The sequence below is a fragment of the Palaemon carinicauda genome, chromosome 16 (genome assembly GCF_036898095.1).
Source record: "Palaemon carinicauda isolate YSFRI2023 chromosome 16, ASM3689809v2, whole genome shotgun sequence".
In the NCBI taxonomy this organism is placed as follows: Eukaryota; Metazoa; Arthropoda; class Malacostraca; order Decapoda; family Palaemonidae; genus Palaemon; species Palaemon carinicauda.
Window position 1 is genome coordinate 26,082,183 of NC_090740.1, and position 15,332 is coordinate 26,097,514.

At 34.9% G+C, this 15,332-nt stretch overlaps 1 protein-coding gene and 1 long non-coding RNA gene across 10 annotated transcripts in view; one reads left to right on the plus strand and one right to left on the minus strand.

The window, feature by feature from the left end:
* The window catches only part of LOC137655703 (uncharacterized), a 96,648-nt gene extending 93,344 nt beyond the window's left edge, over positions 1-3,304 (plus strand). Inside the window, exons 2-3 of the long non-coding RNA XR_011046854.1 lie at positions 1,645-1,807; positions 2,030-3,304. This is a non-coding gene — a long non-coding RNA (uncharacterized lncRNA). The remainder of the gene's footprint in view (positions 1-1,644; positions 1,808-2,029) is intronic.
* The window catches only part of LOC137655701 (chondroitin sulfate N-acetylgalactosaminyltransferase 1-like), a 106,415-nt gene that overhangs the window by 47,937 nt on the left and 43,146 nt on the right, over positions 1-15,332 (minus strand). For all 9 annotated transcript variants that reach the window (XM_068389699.1, XM_068389696.1, XM_068389693.1 and 6 more), the window contains 6 exons: positions 14,244-14,361; positions 11,565-11,693; positions 6,482-6,686; positions 6,156-6,320; positions 5,774-5,960; positions 5,270-5,506 (listed from right to left, as the gene is read on the minus strand). In XM_068389699.1, coding sequence (XP_068245800.1) covers positions 5,270-5,506; positions 5,774-5,960; positions 6,156-6,320; positions 6,482-6,686; positions 11,565-11,693; positions 14,244-14,346 — 1,026 coding nt within the window. In that variant the 5' untranslated portion in view covers positions 14,347-14,361. The remainder of the gene's footprint in view (positions 1-5,269; positions 5,507-5,773; positions 5,961-6,155; positions 6,321-6,481; positions 6,687-11,564; positions 11,694-14,243; positions 14,362-15,332) is intronic.

Sequence of the window (15,332 nt, forward strand, 5' to 3'; positions counted from 1 at the left end):
GAGTTCAAGTTTTGAAATGAAGATAAAACCCCTGCATAGCGAAAGCTCAAAACTGGAAAAGTGTACTTCACCAAAAAGTTGTGAAAACAAATCCAGTTAGGGACGGCGTATTAGTAGGTCTTGCCGGTGGCACGACAGAGGAAAAATTGAGTTCTTGTTGACAAGAAGTACTTGAGTACCTACTCACAGATGGCGCTGTTGTGTACACCCCCACCTGTATAGCGATCGCTGGCGTATCCCGACCGTAGATTTCTGTCGGGCAACAGAGTTGACAGCTACATGATCATCGGGTAAGTTTAATATTGAAAAGTTAAGAATGTCTTTTCATTCAAATTCCAAAACAATCTTGTAAATTGCTAAAAGATTTTAATACAATTTTTTTTATATTACACTATCAATTTTTTACAAATTCCAAAACAATCTGTGAATTTCTTGAAAGATTTTAATATAATCTTTGATATTACACAGTGTATCAATTATTTGCTTTTGTTCAATAAATTCTAACAACTTTTAATCTGTAAACTGCCTTGCCTTTTGCCTGAGTTTATACTGTACAGTACTGTACAGTCAAAACTATTAACCTAAATGCTAGTGATTGATCTATGACCCTTAAGTGTAAAACATGTTCTCCACTACAAATGCACTGATATACAGTGAAAGGACACAATATTTTTATGAAATCTCCCCTGATGTTCACATTGCTTCTACTTGGATCTGTGTCAACATCTAACCCCAAAATAAAAATTTCCCTTTCTTTCCCCCCTTACCAAATATTCTTTCTCCTCTGGAAGCCATTACACCATCTGAAAGTTGATGGCAACTAATTAGCCAATGAAATGACATATTACCTCCTGCTTTTCAGTTTTTCTCATCGCTGGTGTCTAAATAATGCCCAAGTAACACACATGCAATCTAAGGTTGCATTATGATCTACAGTATTAACAATAAAATTGCCAACAATCACCATGTTTCACCACTGAGGCGTTGTCTGAACGGAAACTTTGGTCACTGTGGTGGTGGCGCAAGCTGTGCGTTAGCCATGGCGAAAATAGCTACTGTACATTGTTGGTTAAAAGACAAAAGTTGTAATGGTAACGTGGTACTGCATGACAGAAACACGAAATACATCTACGCCACTGTCCCCGAGCAAATCCATCATGGTAATCGAACTCGATGATGAAATGTAGATCTTGTCCGAGGACGTTCCACTGGAAGGTGACGATGACACTTCATCCGAAGTGGAGAAAAATGACAATGGGACTGTCCTGCAGAAGCCAAGAAGGAAGATGGGTTAACATGTCTTCATGGATTCTTAGGAGTGCATGTTGGGAGAATGGGGCTCTTTGGACTCTAGGAGATCACCAAGAAGACTCACCTCCTCAATGAAAAGGCCAAAACCTTGACCCACCCTTGAAAGGAGCTCAGCACCTGGATGCATTCCATCAGGACTCTGTGTTACCAGCTGGCAAGGGTTAAAAGTGGACAAACAACAGAGACCTAATGGAAAGAGTTGTCCATCAGAGGTAGATCATTTAACTGAAACATGTTAAACCCTGTATTTTTTTTTACCGTGCTTTTTGTTATTTCTGAAGAAATTATTAAGTATGTTGTTCACATTATCAATCACAATTCTTTCCTATACAGTCTGCTGCTGCTGCCACTCCTAGTGATCGTCAAAAAGTTTGACTTTTCTCTACTGCTAGGGGAGAAATTGAGGTTGTCACAGTAATTAAGGAGAAGAGGCCTGGGAAGAAGCTGACGTCTGAATTTCAGTGACATCACGACGAAAGCTCTGTCCTTTAAAAAGGTACTGTTTAATGTGTTTTCATCAAAGCTTTAAAAGAAATATTTTAATTTTCCTAATACAGTATAAATGAAAATAATATAAATTGTTAATTTTGTTTCATATTCTATTTTGTAACATTGTCAAGAGTTTTTTTTTCTGAAGTGTAGGTATTGTCTTATCTTCACACCACATATGTATATAATACTTTTACAATGTATACTAATAAAATGTTTGTTTCTTTAGTTGCTTGAAAATGCAGATACTATACTGCAAAGAAAGCAATATTTGAGAGCACCGAGTCTAATCTGAATGAGGCCAATTGGAAGCTTGTGCTGAAGATGGTTGCCAAGGACTGCGTAAAGATTGACCCTTCCATTTACCTGTATCTGCAGACAGAAATTGCCCATTTCCCTGTATCTGCAGACAGAAATTGGCCATGAATAAAAGGAAACTGATGGCCAACTTCAATCTATTTCCAAGTACGAGGCAGACATTCCTGGAATTGGATCAACATTCATCTGTAAGAGTGTCTTTCCTTTGCAGACTCTTGCACCTTTGTCTTCAACTTCTTTTGCTCTGCCAGATCATATGTAAGGGGTTGCATGGCCAACCTGTAACCATCGATGCAAAGGAATTCTTATTCCTCCTTGGACTATCACGGTTTGAACACCATTACACATGGCCCTATCGTCAGCCATGAGATTTGATATCCACAACACGGAGTCTCCCCAGTTTTTGAGAACTTGGTTCCAACAACATCCAGTTCAGCATCTACTGGGACAACGGACAAGATGAAGCCTCCATCTCGAGTAGTTGGGGAAAAAATATATACACCATACTTTATAGATTTTTATTTTTGTAAATTTCATCAACTTTGTTGTGAAAAGTAATTTTTTCCATGTACAGGTACAATCTGTATTTCTGCTAATATTTTCATTTTCTATTTTTTGTAAAGCTATTGTATTTTTCCTGTTTTGGGCAAATAATTTTTCTCATGTACTTTCTGTAATGTTAGGATATTTTTTTTTTTATAATAAAATTTTAATGTTCTTAATTTATATATTCAATCCTCCTTTTTCACTTGAAAAATTATTTTGATATGCATGCAAAGATACATGTGGAAAATATTAATATACACATGTGGGAAATTAATTTTCTAGGAGCACCTCCTTGCAACAGACTTCAAAAAGCCTCCCTGAGGAAGGATGTGCTCCGAAGTGGGTGCCGTTTGAGTTTGAAAGTAGGTCCATAAGATTCCGGTAATTAACGGCAAATCGGGATAAAGAGAGTCTTGGCACTGATAGTCGTTTGCTGCTTCGTCTTCCAAACACACCGGATAGTGACTGAGGAAGATATTCACAGAGGATGGGACAGGTGGGATCCCACTAAGGCGACCTGAAAACCAGCGCTCACAGAGGCCTAACGTAAGAGTGCCTGGTTAGTCAACAAACTTGCATAACGTGAATTTAAAGATTTTTGTTCATGAGGAGCAATGATCAGGTCAAGACTGGAAATCAATCTGAAAACTAAGAAAACATTATGCAACAGATAAGACACACAAGTCAGTACACTGTACATCTTTGCAATGTACTGTAGAAGGCTGAAGGAATAGTTAGCCTTCATCTGATTCTGAGACTATATTATTATTGTTATTATTATTATTATTACTAGTCAAGCTACAAGCCTAGTTGGAAAAGCAAGATGCTATAAGCCCAAGGGCTCCAATAGGGAAAAATACTCCAGTGAGGAAAGGAAATAAGGAAATAAATAAATGATGAGAAAAAATTAACAATAAAACATTCTAAAAACAGTAATAACGTCAAAATAGATATGTCACACATAAACTATTAACAATGTCAAAAACAGATGTCATATATAAACTATAAAAAGACTCATGTCAGCCTGGTCAACATATAAGCATTTGCTCCAACTTTGAACTTTTGAAATTCTACCGATTCAACTACCCGATTAGGAAGATCATTCCAGAACTTGGTAACAACTGGAATAAAACTTCTAGAATACTGTGTAGTATTGAGCCTCATAATGGAGAAGCCCTGGCTATTAGAATTAACTGCCTGCCTAGTACAGTATTACGAACAGGATAGAATTGTCCAGGGAGATCTGAATGTAAAGGATGGTCAGAGTTATGAAAAATCTTATGCAACATGCATAATTAACAAATTGAACGACAGTGCCAAAGATTAATATCTAGATCAGGAATAAGAAATTTAATACACCGTAAGTTTCTGTCCAACAAATTAAGATGAGAATCAGCAGCTGAAGACCAAACAGGAGAACAATACTCAAAACAAGGTAGAATGAAAGAATTAAAACACTTCTTCAGAATAGATTGATCACCGAAAATCTTAAAAGACTTTCTCAATAAGCCAAGTTTTTGTGCAATTGAAGAAGACACAGACCTAATGTGTTTCTCAAAAGTAAATTTGCTGTTGAGAATCACACCTAAAATTTTAAGAGTCATACAAATTTAAAGAAACATTATCAATACTGAGATCCGGATGTTGAGGAGCCACCGTCCTTAACCTACATACAATCATACTTTGAGTTTTGTTAGGATTCAACTTCCATCCACCACCAGTTGATAACCGAGAGATATAGAGAGTCTTAGATAAGGCTACTTCGGCAGATTCAGAAAAGTAAGATGCTTCCAAACTTACCTTACTCAACTTATTAAGGCATTTCTCACCAATAAGGTTACGTAAGGTTTGAAATGAAGATAATTCCTCACTTTCAAGGTTGCCTCCTTGTTTCCTTAAATTCATCTTTCCATATCATAAGTTGAACCAAGGAAAATTAGCTGTTTTTTTTTTTTTCTTTTCAACTGGAGTGAATGCAGTGGATGCTGCTACAGTGCGTAAAGGACTTTTTTTCGTAGTATATATACATGCATACATTAATCTGCTGTAACTAACCCGTGATGAGCTAATGGCCGAGCTTGCAACTGAATGGAACATGATACAAATGTTTGAGTTTAGTTAAAACTTCACGCACCATAACAAGATTTAAGGAATCATAAGATAGGGCAAACCATCCACCTGTGTAATAAGATATGGCGTGCCATCCACCACATGATATACTTTAAGAGTGCTTGCTTTAGCGAGTGGAGGGATATTAGGATCCACATTATCCATTTAGCCATTTCTATCATAACTCATATTTTACCTATATTTATTAAGATTCAGAAACACCTATATTAGATTCAGAAACACCTATATTTATTAAGATTCAGAAACACTTTACTTCATTAGGAAATCTACACAAGATACTAGATATATTTTAGGTATGATAAATTTCCAGATTGTTAAAATACTGCCTTATATTTGTAATAACAATAACAGAGTTAACTTTTATGGTCAAAACTTGATATAAGAAAAATTCAAACAAGAATTAGTCCTCAAAGCCATGAAAGAGGCACAAGAATATTTCCTTGGAAAATTTGTTTTCTAACTGATGCTAACTTACCTGGAGTGCTTTTCCTCTAGAGAAGGTTTCGTTGAGGGTGAGCAACTTTATGTGTCGAAATTTTGCTTCTTTTGATGCATTTGTGATTATGTTTCTGACTTCTTGTAAGCCTTCATGACCAAAGTATACAACAGTGAGGAAGACACGGCGATCATGCCGTAGTATAACAGCCACTAATTTATCCATAAAGCCTCGGAAAGTATCAGTGCGTCCTGATAAAGGCAGGACAATGTTGACCTGTAGGATAACAGGGTGATATAGCATTTGGCAATGTCAACTTTTTGTAGCTCTCACCCTAGAATATTAATTAAAAAAATATAATCAATGTACCCAGAAAGTTCTCTTTCTAACATGACACTTTTCAAAAGAAGAGCGATTCGGACTTGCAAAGGGATATCAATTGTAAAGGAAAGAGCCTCTTACAAAAATCAAGATAAACCATGAAGGCAAAAATGTTATAGGTTCATTCATGTACACAATAATAGAACTGTATGATACTCTCACCAGCTGCTTTGTGTTTTGTTGTACTCTGGTAACTACAGTGAGTGGAGCAAAGGGTCTCATGAGTGTGATGGTTCGGTACTGATGTGTAGTGCGGTTTGCGTGACGATCTAGAAAAACCAATTCATACTGGGTTCCACTAGTTGGCACTGTCCGATACATACCCTCAACAAAATCATCTACAGTGAATCTGCAATGAAATACACATCACCAAACAATAAATGTACAATTTAATTGAAAAACTGTAACATTTACTTTTCAAAATGTACTTTGTGAGGATATGGAATAAAATATTTTATCGCCTTTTACATCAATTTGATGCACATGTTTGAAACCCCACACACATAAGCTTACAGAAATCCTTCACTTAAGGCTGTCTCCTTACCTGGCAGGTACAGGTGTATTAAGGTGCTCCAGTGCTGTTGTAAGTGATGCTAAAATATCTCTTCGTCTGAACCCTATAGGTTTCTCTACGACCCGTTTTCCCAGACCAAGCTCCGAGGGATACACTCTTGACCATGTGAAATGTGAAAAAGCCACAACCTCATATCTGAGAAAAAAATTTATATATTAAGACTTGGATATGTTGACTAATTCTGTTGGTTTATTGGGACTCACTTGGAGCCACTAACATTAGCATTTATTGCTTCCTGTTGGATATTCAACACTGTTTTACCTAACAGAGGTCTATCTAGAAACCCAAGTACCTACTCATTATTCAATGAAATTCCTTGAGTAATTTCTGACTGTGCAACTTGGTGCTGTATGATGGCCCCACACGGGCCATCCACCATGACAACATGGCTGTTGTTGATATTTTTAGAATTTGTCTGACTACTGCTAGAAGTGGGAACAGGGGGGGCTGGAACAACAGCTGGTCCACCTGCAGGAGATTCTGATGACTCTGGCTCTGTTTCTGGAAATGGAAATAACTTAAATAATAAAAAAAACAATATATGTAACAAGATTTTAGTTTGCATGGAGAGCGATATAAATTCAGCTTTGAAAAAGTACATGAATTGTTAGTAATGATATATTATTTCTATAAAACTCCCTTGATTTACATAGTGCTTCTCTTTCAAAGCTTTGTTTTATACCAATGTTTACCCTGAGACTAAAAAACTCACGTTAATAACAATTACCTCAATGTGGGTATGCCATAACTCATTTGTCTTTTTCAGATCTCTCTCTCATTGTGCTTGCATACTATACAGTCTTTTACCTGGCTCCAGATTTTTTTCTTTTGTGTGTGATTTGGGTTAATAACCTAATAATATGGGATGTCTTTCTTCTGGAATTGTTAGTAATACAATACTAGTGAGGGTTGTTCAAGAGAGTTGTTGGGTGATCATGGTCCTCATTCTCTGTCTCTTGTGCTGTAGGATAATTCCTCTCATGAAGAGGTTAAGTTCTGGTGGTAGCTGACCAGGGGATAGTCCAGAGAAAACTAGGCTAATTGATTACAGTAGGAATGACAATAATGCCAATCAAGCAATTAAAAATCTTTCTGGAGTTGATAATTGTGATACTCATGAACTTCTACTTTCTTCGATTTGTTCGTTATATCTATGACAGCCAACGAGTCTCACAGCAAAGGCAGAAAGCCTAGCCTAACCATTTAGATTTACAGATACGTTAAGCAGATTTATAGATACTGTACATGCTTAATATAGTACAGTGTACTCCAGAATCTAGGATTACGCATCCACATCTGGTAATACATCGTATGTATTCAGGTCTTTTGATACAGTATTAAGAAATCTCCAATTAGCTGAACAATTTACTGGAATCTACTACAATATTTAAAGGGTTCTAGTTTTGAACCTTTAGAGGATCTTTCTGTCAAAGATCTCACAGCTAAGATTTATCCTTTCAGCTTCAACGTCAGCTAAACACATTCGTGAATTACAAGCTCTTTCACAAAATGTAGGTTCTAAAGCAAAGGTTATTTTATCTTTTACTTACATTCCAAGATAAAAATTATTTAAGAATAAGGATTAGCCTCAGTTTTTTTCACATTCCCTCTTTGAAAAAAGAAAGTTGGTAACATCAGAGAATAAACTTGTGTGTCTTTATTTCTGTAGAAATCTTTCTTTGGAAATCGCAAATACATCTAGTGAAGCTTTCAGTTGCTTTAATAGCTGATGGGGATGTAGTGTAAATATGGATTTTCTATTTCAAATTTATTTCAAAGTTATAGTACTGTTTTTAATTTTTGTGAATACTATACAGTATGCGATGTTGGGTAATATAATAAGTTAATAGTTTTTATATCTTTAATATTTTTGGACCCAATTTGGAAGCTCAAGTTACAACAAACTTTGTATAGTTTATGGTTGGTTACTGTGGAACTAGATTAATAGGAGAGTTTCAAGTGATTGATAAAGTTTACTATTCTAAGGTACTGTACTGCATTTCCTATCTCTTTCCTTCACAGACCCACTTCCATCAGTGTAGGAATCAACACTATGAGGGAGTTTCTTAGCAATAAACAAAATTTTACGGATAAAATGTATTATTTCTATACAGTACTAGCCTGATATTAATATGTCAAGAGGATACCGTAGTAATTCAATTTTGACCTCAGGATTTGAAAAGACAAAGGAGTTATAGCGTACCCACAACGAGGTAACTGCCACCAACCACCAGCTTGTCTCAATACTTTATTAGAGGGTTATGCCCAGGGTTAAAAGAATGGTATTCTTTTAACCCTGGTTATGCCAAGACCTACAGAAATAGTAAGTCTGTTCACCCAGAAATAAATCGACTCAGTCGGTGTATGACTTATCTCTTATGAATGACAGGTAGCTGCCTTCACTTATTAGTGGGAGGTAGCAGCAGAGAAAAGTTGTTAAAAGGATAACTGACTCAATTGAATGGTGTATTCATCACGCTATATAATATCCTCATAGTGCAATGATCAATGACTCTTTCATGAGTGAGCTCATGGATGGGCATATAACAAAGGAACAGACTTATTACTATCTTTAAAGAATGGTTCAGTGTGTAATGTTAAATGGGCTAGTTGGTTCTTGGAAACGGATCTTATATTATGATTTTGATTATATGATTATAGTTTTTATTTGAAATTGTAAAAAAAATAGAAACGATAGGATTTCCAGGTGTATAATACATGACCTTGATACTACCAACATTAAAACTGGCAAAATCTAGGCATAACAATGAATAAATATTTTCCAAGGCTTACTCTTTCCGGTAGGGATATCCATGTCTTTGCTGACGTTCCACACCTAAGCTGTTTAGGAATTATTTCACTGACAAAGGTTTTACATTGGATAACAATATTAACATAAATAGCGATTGCGTCCAAGAAACCATTTAATGAAGTATCATCTAACATATGTTGACCTTCCTAAATCAAGTCACACTTGTGTAAAGCTTGCAGTTCAATGGATGTCAAAAACCATGGAAAAATTGTTATCTTTTTTACTTGGAGAAAAAAAGATTACTGAATTCATTGGTAGAAATAGAAAGATTCAAGACATCTTGGACTGTTAAGGTTAGAAGAATTGAATGGGAACTGATGACCCAACCAGTGAATTTACTGGAAAGCTATAGATAATGGAAAATCTGCTCAAGATTTATCATGAAGAGAAATGTTTGATGCCTGACAAAGCTTCAGTTAAACATTTGCAGGCAATATAGCAAAAAATATAGTATCACTTCCTGAAGATGTCATAACTTATTTTTTTTTTTTGGGGGGGGGGTGGGGGGGGGGGGGTAAAATACCAGTAGGCTATATAAACAGTTTTATTCAGAACTCTTATATTTGTTAAAATATAGCCACGGAGTAAACACAAAGTTGTGACTTTATGTGCAGTTTATATCTTTTACCATTTCTCTTACGTTATTGTCTGGGTAAAGTTTAATATGGAAGATATTGAAGACGAGTGAGAAAATCAGGAAGGAAATGCGCGTATGTACATACACAGAGAGAGAGAGAGAGAGAGAGAGAGAGAGAGAGAGAGAGAGAGAGAGAGAGAGAGAGAGAGAGGATAAATAAGTGCCCATGTCGAACTATTAGCAAGTTGGTCTTAATCTTTCCAGGGATATGTGAAAAGATATTCATAATGAAGAAAAAAGCATGAAACAGATGGGGTACACTTCTGCAAAATAAAATTTCTCAGACCTTTGTAATCCCTTTTCCTCTAGTTTGATGCCTTCTCACATCTCGGCACATATGAACCATGGATCTTTGAGAATACTGTATTTTTATGCTTTGGTATAATTATTCTTTTATTATTTTCAAGTATATTTATATCTTAACAACGCTCCAAACAATATAAATCATGACTTAAGCGCTCCCTAATAAACCTAGAAAAACCGGATATAGCAAAATTCTGATAATGAAATAAAATAATGGTCAGCAACTAAAATTTATCGGTATGACGCAGGCCACGAACTGTGACACAGCTAAGGCATGTCAAGGTGTACGTGAAACGACCTATTTAATTCTGTGGGGATTAGGTTAGGGCCCGTCTTCTTTCTATTTTAATTTAGGAACTATGGTCTCCAATACAAGGTCATTAGAATCGGAGTTTATTGAAAGATTGATAAAAGCAAACCAGACAATGGCTAGGTTAAGCAAAATCTGGAAATCAATCGCCTGAAATTACATATAAAAATCAGACTACATATAAGTTTAGTGACATTGGTGTCACTTTATGGACAGAGTCGAGGCATGACAATGAAACAATCTCCAACAGATTTAGTAGATTTGAGAACAAAGCCCTCTGAAGAATATTGGGATTTAAATGGCAGGACAGGATTAGAAATGAAACTATAGGAGAGATTATTCAAGTGCCATATGTGGATGGAATCATGGTGAGGGGCAGATGGAGATGGTTTGAGCACTCACCAAGAGAGATTAGTTCACCAAACGTTTAACTGGGCTCCACAAGGCACTAGAAGAGTTGGAAGACCCAAACCTACATGGCTGAGAACTATGAAGCGTGAAGTAGATGACGAGTGGATAAGTATTGAATTAAAAGCCGGAGATTGAGACGACTGGCGAAATCTAACAGAGGCCTTTTGCGTCAATAGGCGTAGGAGGAGTTAATGATGATGATGAAGATGATTACGAAAATTAGAAAAAGACGGGAATTTTTTGTTTTAGGGTGAGCGGCATTAAACCAAGCTTTGAGAGAAGCATTACGAACGCCAAGAGAGTATATAAATGATTAATTCTATCATGTTGATAAGATGTTGAAAAATATATAAACAGATGAAACTTAAAAATTAATTTCCCTACATGCTAAGGTAATAGATCCCATTCTCTGTTCTGAACAATATAGTTGCTAAAGTTCAATAATTTTAAATGAAATTTATACCTAAATCTAATGTCTTTGGAAACATTAATGTTTCAACCAAACACTTCTGATTAGTTAACAAATAAACTTCATGAAGGTAATAATCTGCAAGTTCAGTATGTCAAACATTGAAGTTTTGATTTTTCCCAAAACTTAAGAAACAAATGGGCTTTTAGTCAGTAAAAAAAAATAGGTATGATAGGTAATCAATTTCATGTATTGCCACGAAGGATCTATAAAAAAAAGACAGACAGACAGATAGACATAAATCAATAATAACACAACATCCACCTGACTAATTTGTCAGAATAACAAGTAAAAATAACAATTAAGTCTTGATATAACCTAACCTCTAGTAAGAATATTAATAAAAGATTGATATTTCCATACAAAGTTTGCATTACACAAGCCAATCTTTCAAACCATATCCTTTATCCATGAAAGGAAAACTCAAGTTATCTTACTTGAGGCCTGGGATTGAGATAACTGCTCCTTGAGTTGTGCTATCTGGAGGAGAAGCTTTCGTATATGAGCTCGGTGCTCTTCCTCCCGCCACGCCATCTGCCGCTCATATGCTGGGCCATCTTCCTCACCTATGGGAAAATTATGTTATTTTTACATAAAATAAATTGCCTATAAATTGGACTGATTTGTGTAGAAAAAAACACACACAAAAAACAACAACAAACAAACACAACACTAAGATAAAACACAAACAAAGTGAAGATTGAATAAATTTTTAATAAATAAAATCAGAATCATTAGAAAATTCATGGTTGATATTACTGACCAGTCAGGTATCAATATAGTGACAAGTTCAAGACAGTATAAATAAACTTTGAAGTACGATATATTTTAGCACAAACATTATATCAGGGTACATATTTTTGAGGAATGAACTTCAAACATCAAATACCGTAATCCCTCGCCATACCGTAGTTCCCTATTGTGCCCTCAGTAAATCATGGATTATTTTTAATATATGTAAATTCATAAAGCGGGTTTCTGCGGATTTTAATTATTTCTGTTGTAGAAATTAGCATTTCCCTACCACTAAATGTAGGGGTAACGGTGGGAAAGAAACAGCTGTTTGTAACTGTTTGCGTAAAAAATCTGGCGAACACACTTCCTTCTCGTGCTAGTTTATACACTATAGTTTCTGGTATTTAAGATTCTATACACTACTCTCTGGTATAAGTTTAATTTTCAGAATTTTTGTTCTTAATCCAGACCAAATGATCACGTTCGTAAATGTGTTTAAATATCCGGTACAATGAATTTGAAATAGATTACAGGCTGACATGAGTATCTTTATAGCTTATGAAATATGTTTTGATATTGTTACGGTTTTTAAAATAAACTTTATTTATTAAATATTTTATAAATTGTTATGAATTTCCTTTCCTCAATGGGTTATTTTTCCTGTTGGGGCCCTTGGGCTTACAGCATCTTGCTTTTCCAACTAGGGTTGTAGCTTAGTTGTTAATAATAATAATAATAATAATAATAATAATAATAATAATAATAATAATAAAAATAATAATAATAAAAATAATAATAATAAAAATAATAATTCAAATTATGGGTTTCTGAGTTGACATTCATCAATTGAAGGCCTTCTCGTACACTGTGATGAGAGGCACAACTGGAATAATGTTGATCTTTGTTTTGAGAGAGAAATCATTTGATTTCCTCAGCTGCATGCACAACCAAATACTAATTAATATTAAATCTATCATTAAAAATTCAAACAACCATAATGAAACCAAATTATTTATTTATTCTGCCTCAAATGTAATCCCGAAAAACACACAATTGGGCAGTTACTATTCTTCTTAATTCATAAACTCCAGCAACTATGGAAAGATCATACTCTTGGAACTTTTAGGCCTACGCCAAGCAACGTTTTGATTCAGCCCATAATAACTATTGTTCTCCATCTCTTATTGCCTAGAATCCCTTAGGTTACTTATTCTAAACGTAAACATATGAAGAATCTCATGGATACGAGTTCATACAGGCTAGAAGTTTCTTTTTAGTCCCTAATAATAATTTTAATTTCAATAACTTTAATAATAATAATAATAATAATAATAATAATAATAATAATAATAATAATAATAATAATAATAATAATTTCCCAGTGCACAAAAGTCGTCACCATCACATAAACTTTAAATCTTATTCCAATCACAGTCCTGATTCAAAGCAATATCTTGAACAATCACAGGTTAAAGAAAAACCATCTAAAGTGCTGATACTGTGAGAGCGTGGCCACGGTTTGAGGCGACATTTAGGAGTGACAGGCTAGGTGAATGCAACTGAACTTTATTAAACAAACATCGAGCTTAAATACCAAACCTTACGAGCAAGATCACAAAAATTCAAACAAAATCGAACATGAGCTATCAGGTTTATACAGTTTGGTTTATTAACATTGCAGGTTGAAGTGATAAGATAAAAAGGAAAAACAGTTAGTGTACATTTATGAAACACGTGCAGTACAATACTAAGAACATCATACTATCTGAAGATTCTTGACTACCTCACACCATTTCTAAAAGCTAAAACCGTCGTTTTCTGGTTAATTTTCCTCCCAAGGGAAAGCAATATAATTCACAATATCTATGATACTTTTATAATTGGATTAAGAAATCAACTCGAAGTCTGGATCGACAAATTACGAGTGCGCTTTCACAATGACACAATAACAGGCAATTCCCATTTCACTCAATAACGTTTAACTAAAACATGAAATGCAAAAACATTGCAAAATGACTAGGTTTAAGAATATTTATGCACAGGAGCATTGTTCAGTCGAAATGAACAGAAAAAAATGAAGGCTTCATGTATTACATACAAAATTTTGCAATATTCGCATTCATAATTGAGGCGTTCACAATACATGCATGTGTGGTTTGGCCCAAATGGCTATTATTCTTTAATTGCTTCAAAGTCTTCTAATAAAATTTTTTCATTAAAAAGGGAAAACGGTACTTGGATACATACTCAAAAATCTGATGCGAGATGAGCTAGTTTGAAAAATGCCAATTTTCAAAAGCGTTTTTGCTCGTGATTCTGATTTTTTCCGCTTGGCCCCTGGAGACCCTTATGAATGCATCAATTGGGAGTAAATTACTTACCCTGCAGGTGTTGAGAGAGTCTACAGTGCTGCACCAACAGAAGTGTAAGGGTTGTCGTTGTGAGGAGGGCCAAAGCCAGTCGACCGCCTGGCTTTATCCGCATCACACATCACGCCAACTGTTGAAAAAAAGACAAACAAGTTATTAACACAGTACTCGTCTGCTGGAATAGTTAATGACGATGGCAAATCCATGTAAAATTATATATCAAATGAGTACAAAAACATTAGATTTCCTCAATGACAAAAAAATTGTAATTGGGGTAATATAATATATGTAATATATGGTATTCCTCAGGGTAGTGCCCTTGACATTTTCCTTTTCAAGCTATACATGCATGATATGTGGTTTGGATTAGAATTCAAGATAATGATGCTATCCTATTTTCACCATTTCTACCTCCTATGATTGCTGAATCAATTAAAAGAGCTCTAGCTATAAAATTAGTACAAGGTGCAGATTATAGGAGATGAAATCTAGCCCAAAACAAAACTCAAATATTGTAAGTAGGTCAATGACAGTGGCTTCTCACCCTCTAGAATAGATCTTCGACTGGACAATTCCTCTAACTATATAAAACTTGTTCAAAATTCTTGGTGCAATTATTTCAAATTTGCTTTTGAGAAGCGTAGCCAGTCGATTTCTTCTTCTACTACACAAAAATTGGCATATTGAACAACTCTTTCAAACTAACTGATGATCAATCTAGTCATAAAATATTTCAATTATTTCATTCTACCATGTTTCTAGTATTCTTCTCCCATCTTGTTTTCAGCTGCTGATTTCTAATAGTTTGTTGGACAAGTATCTTGCAGTCTATTAAATTTCTAATCCCTTATCTTGATATTGATATCTGTCGTTGTTAGTTTTTTTTTTTTTTTTTTTTGCATGTTGCATAAATTTTTCATAATTTTAACCATCCTTTACATTTAGACCTTCCCAGACCGTAGGCTACCATCCATCATCCTGTACATAGTAATAGGCATGCAGTTAATTCTAACAATTTTGAATTTTCAATTATAAGGTTCACTACTAAATAGATTATGGAATGACATTCCTGAACAGGAGGTTGAATCTGTGGAAATAATT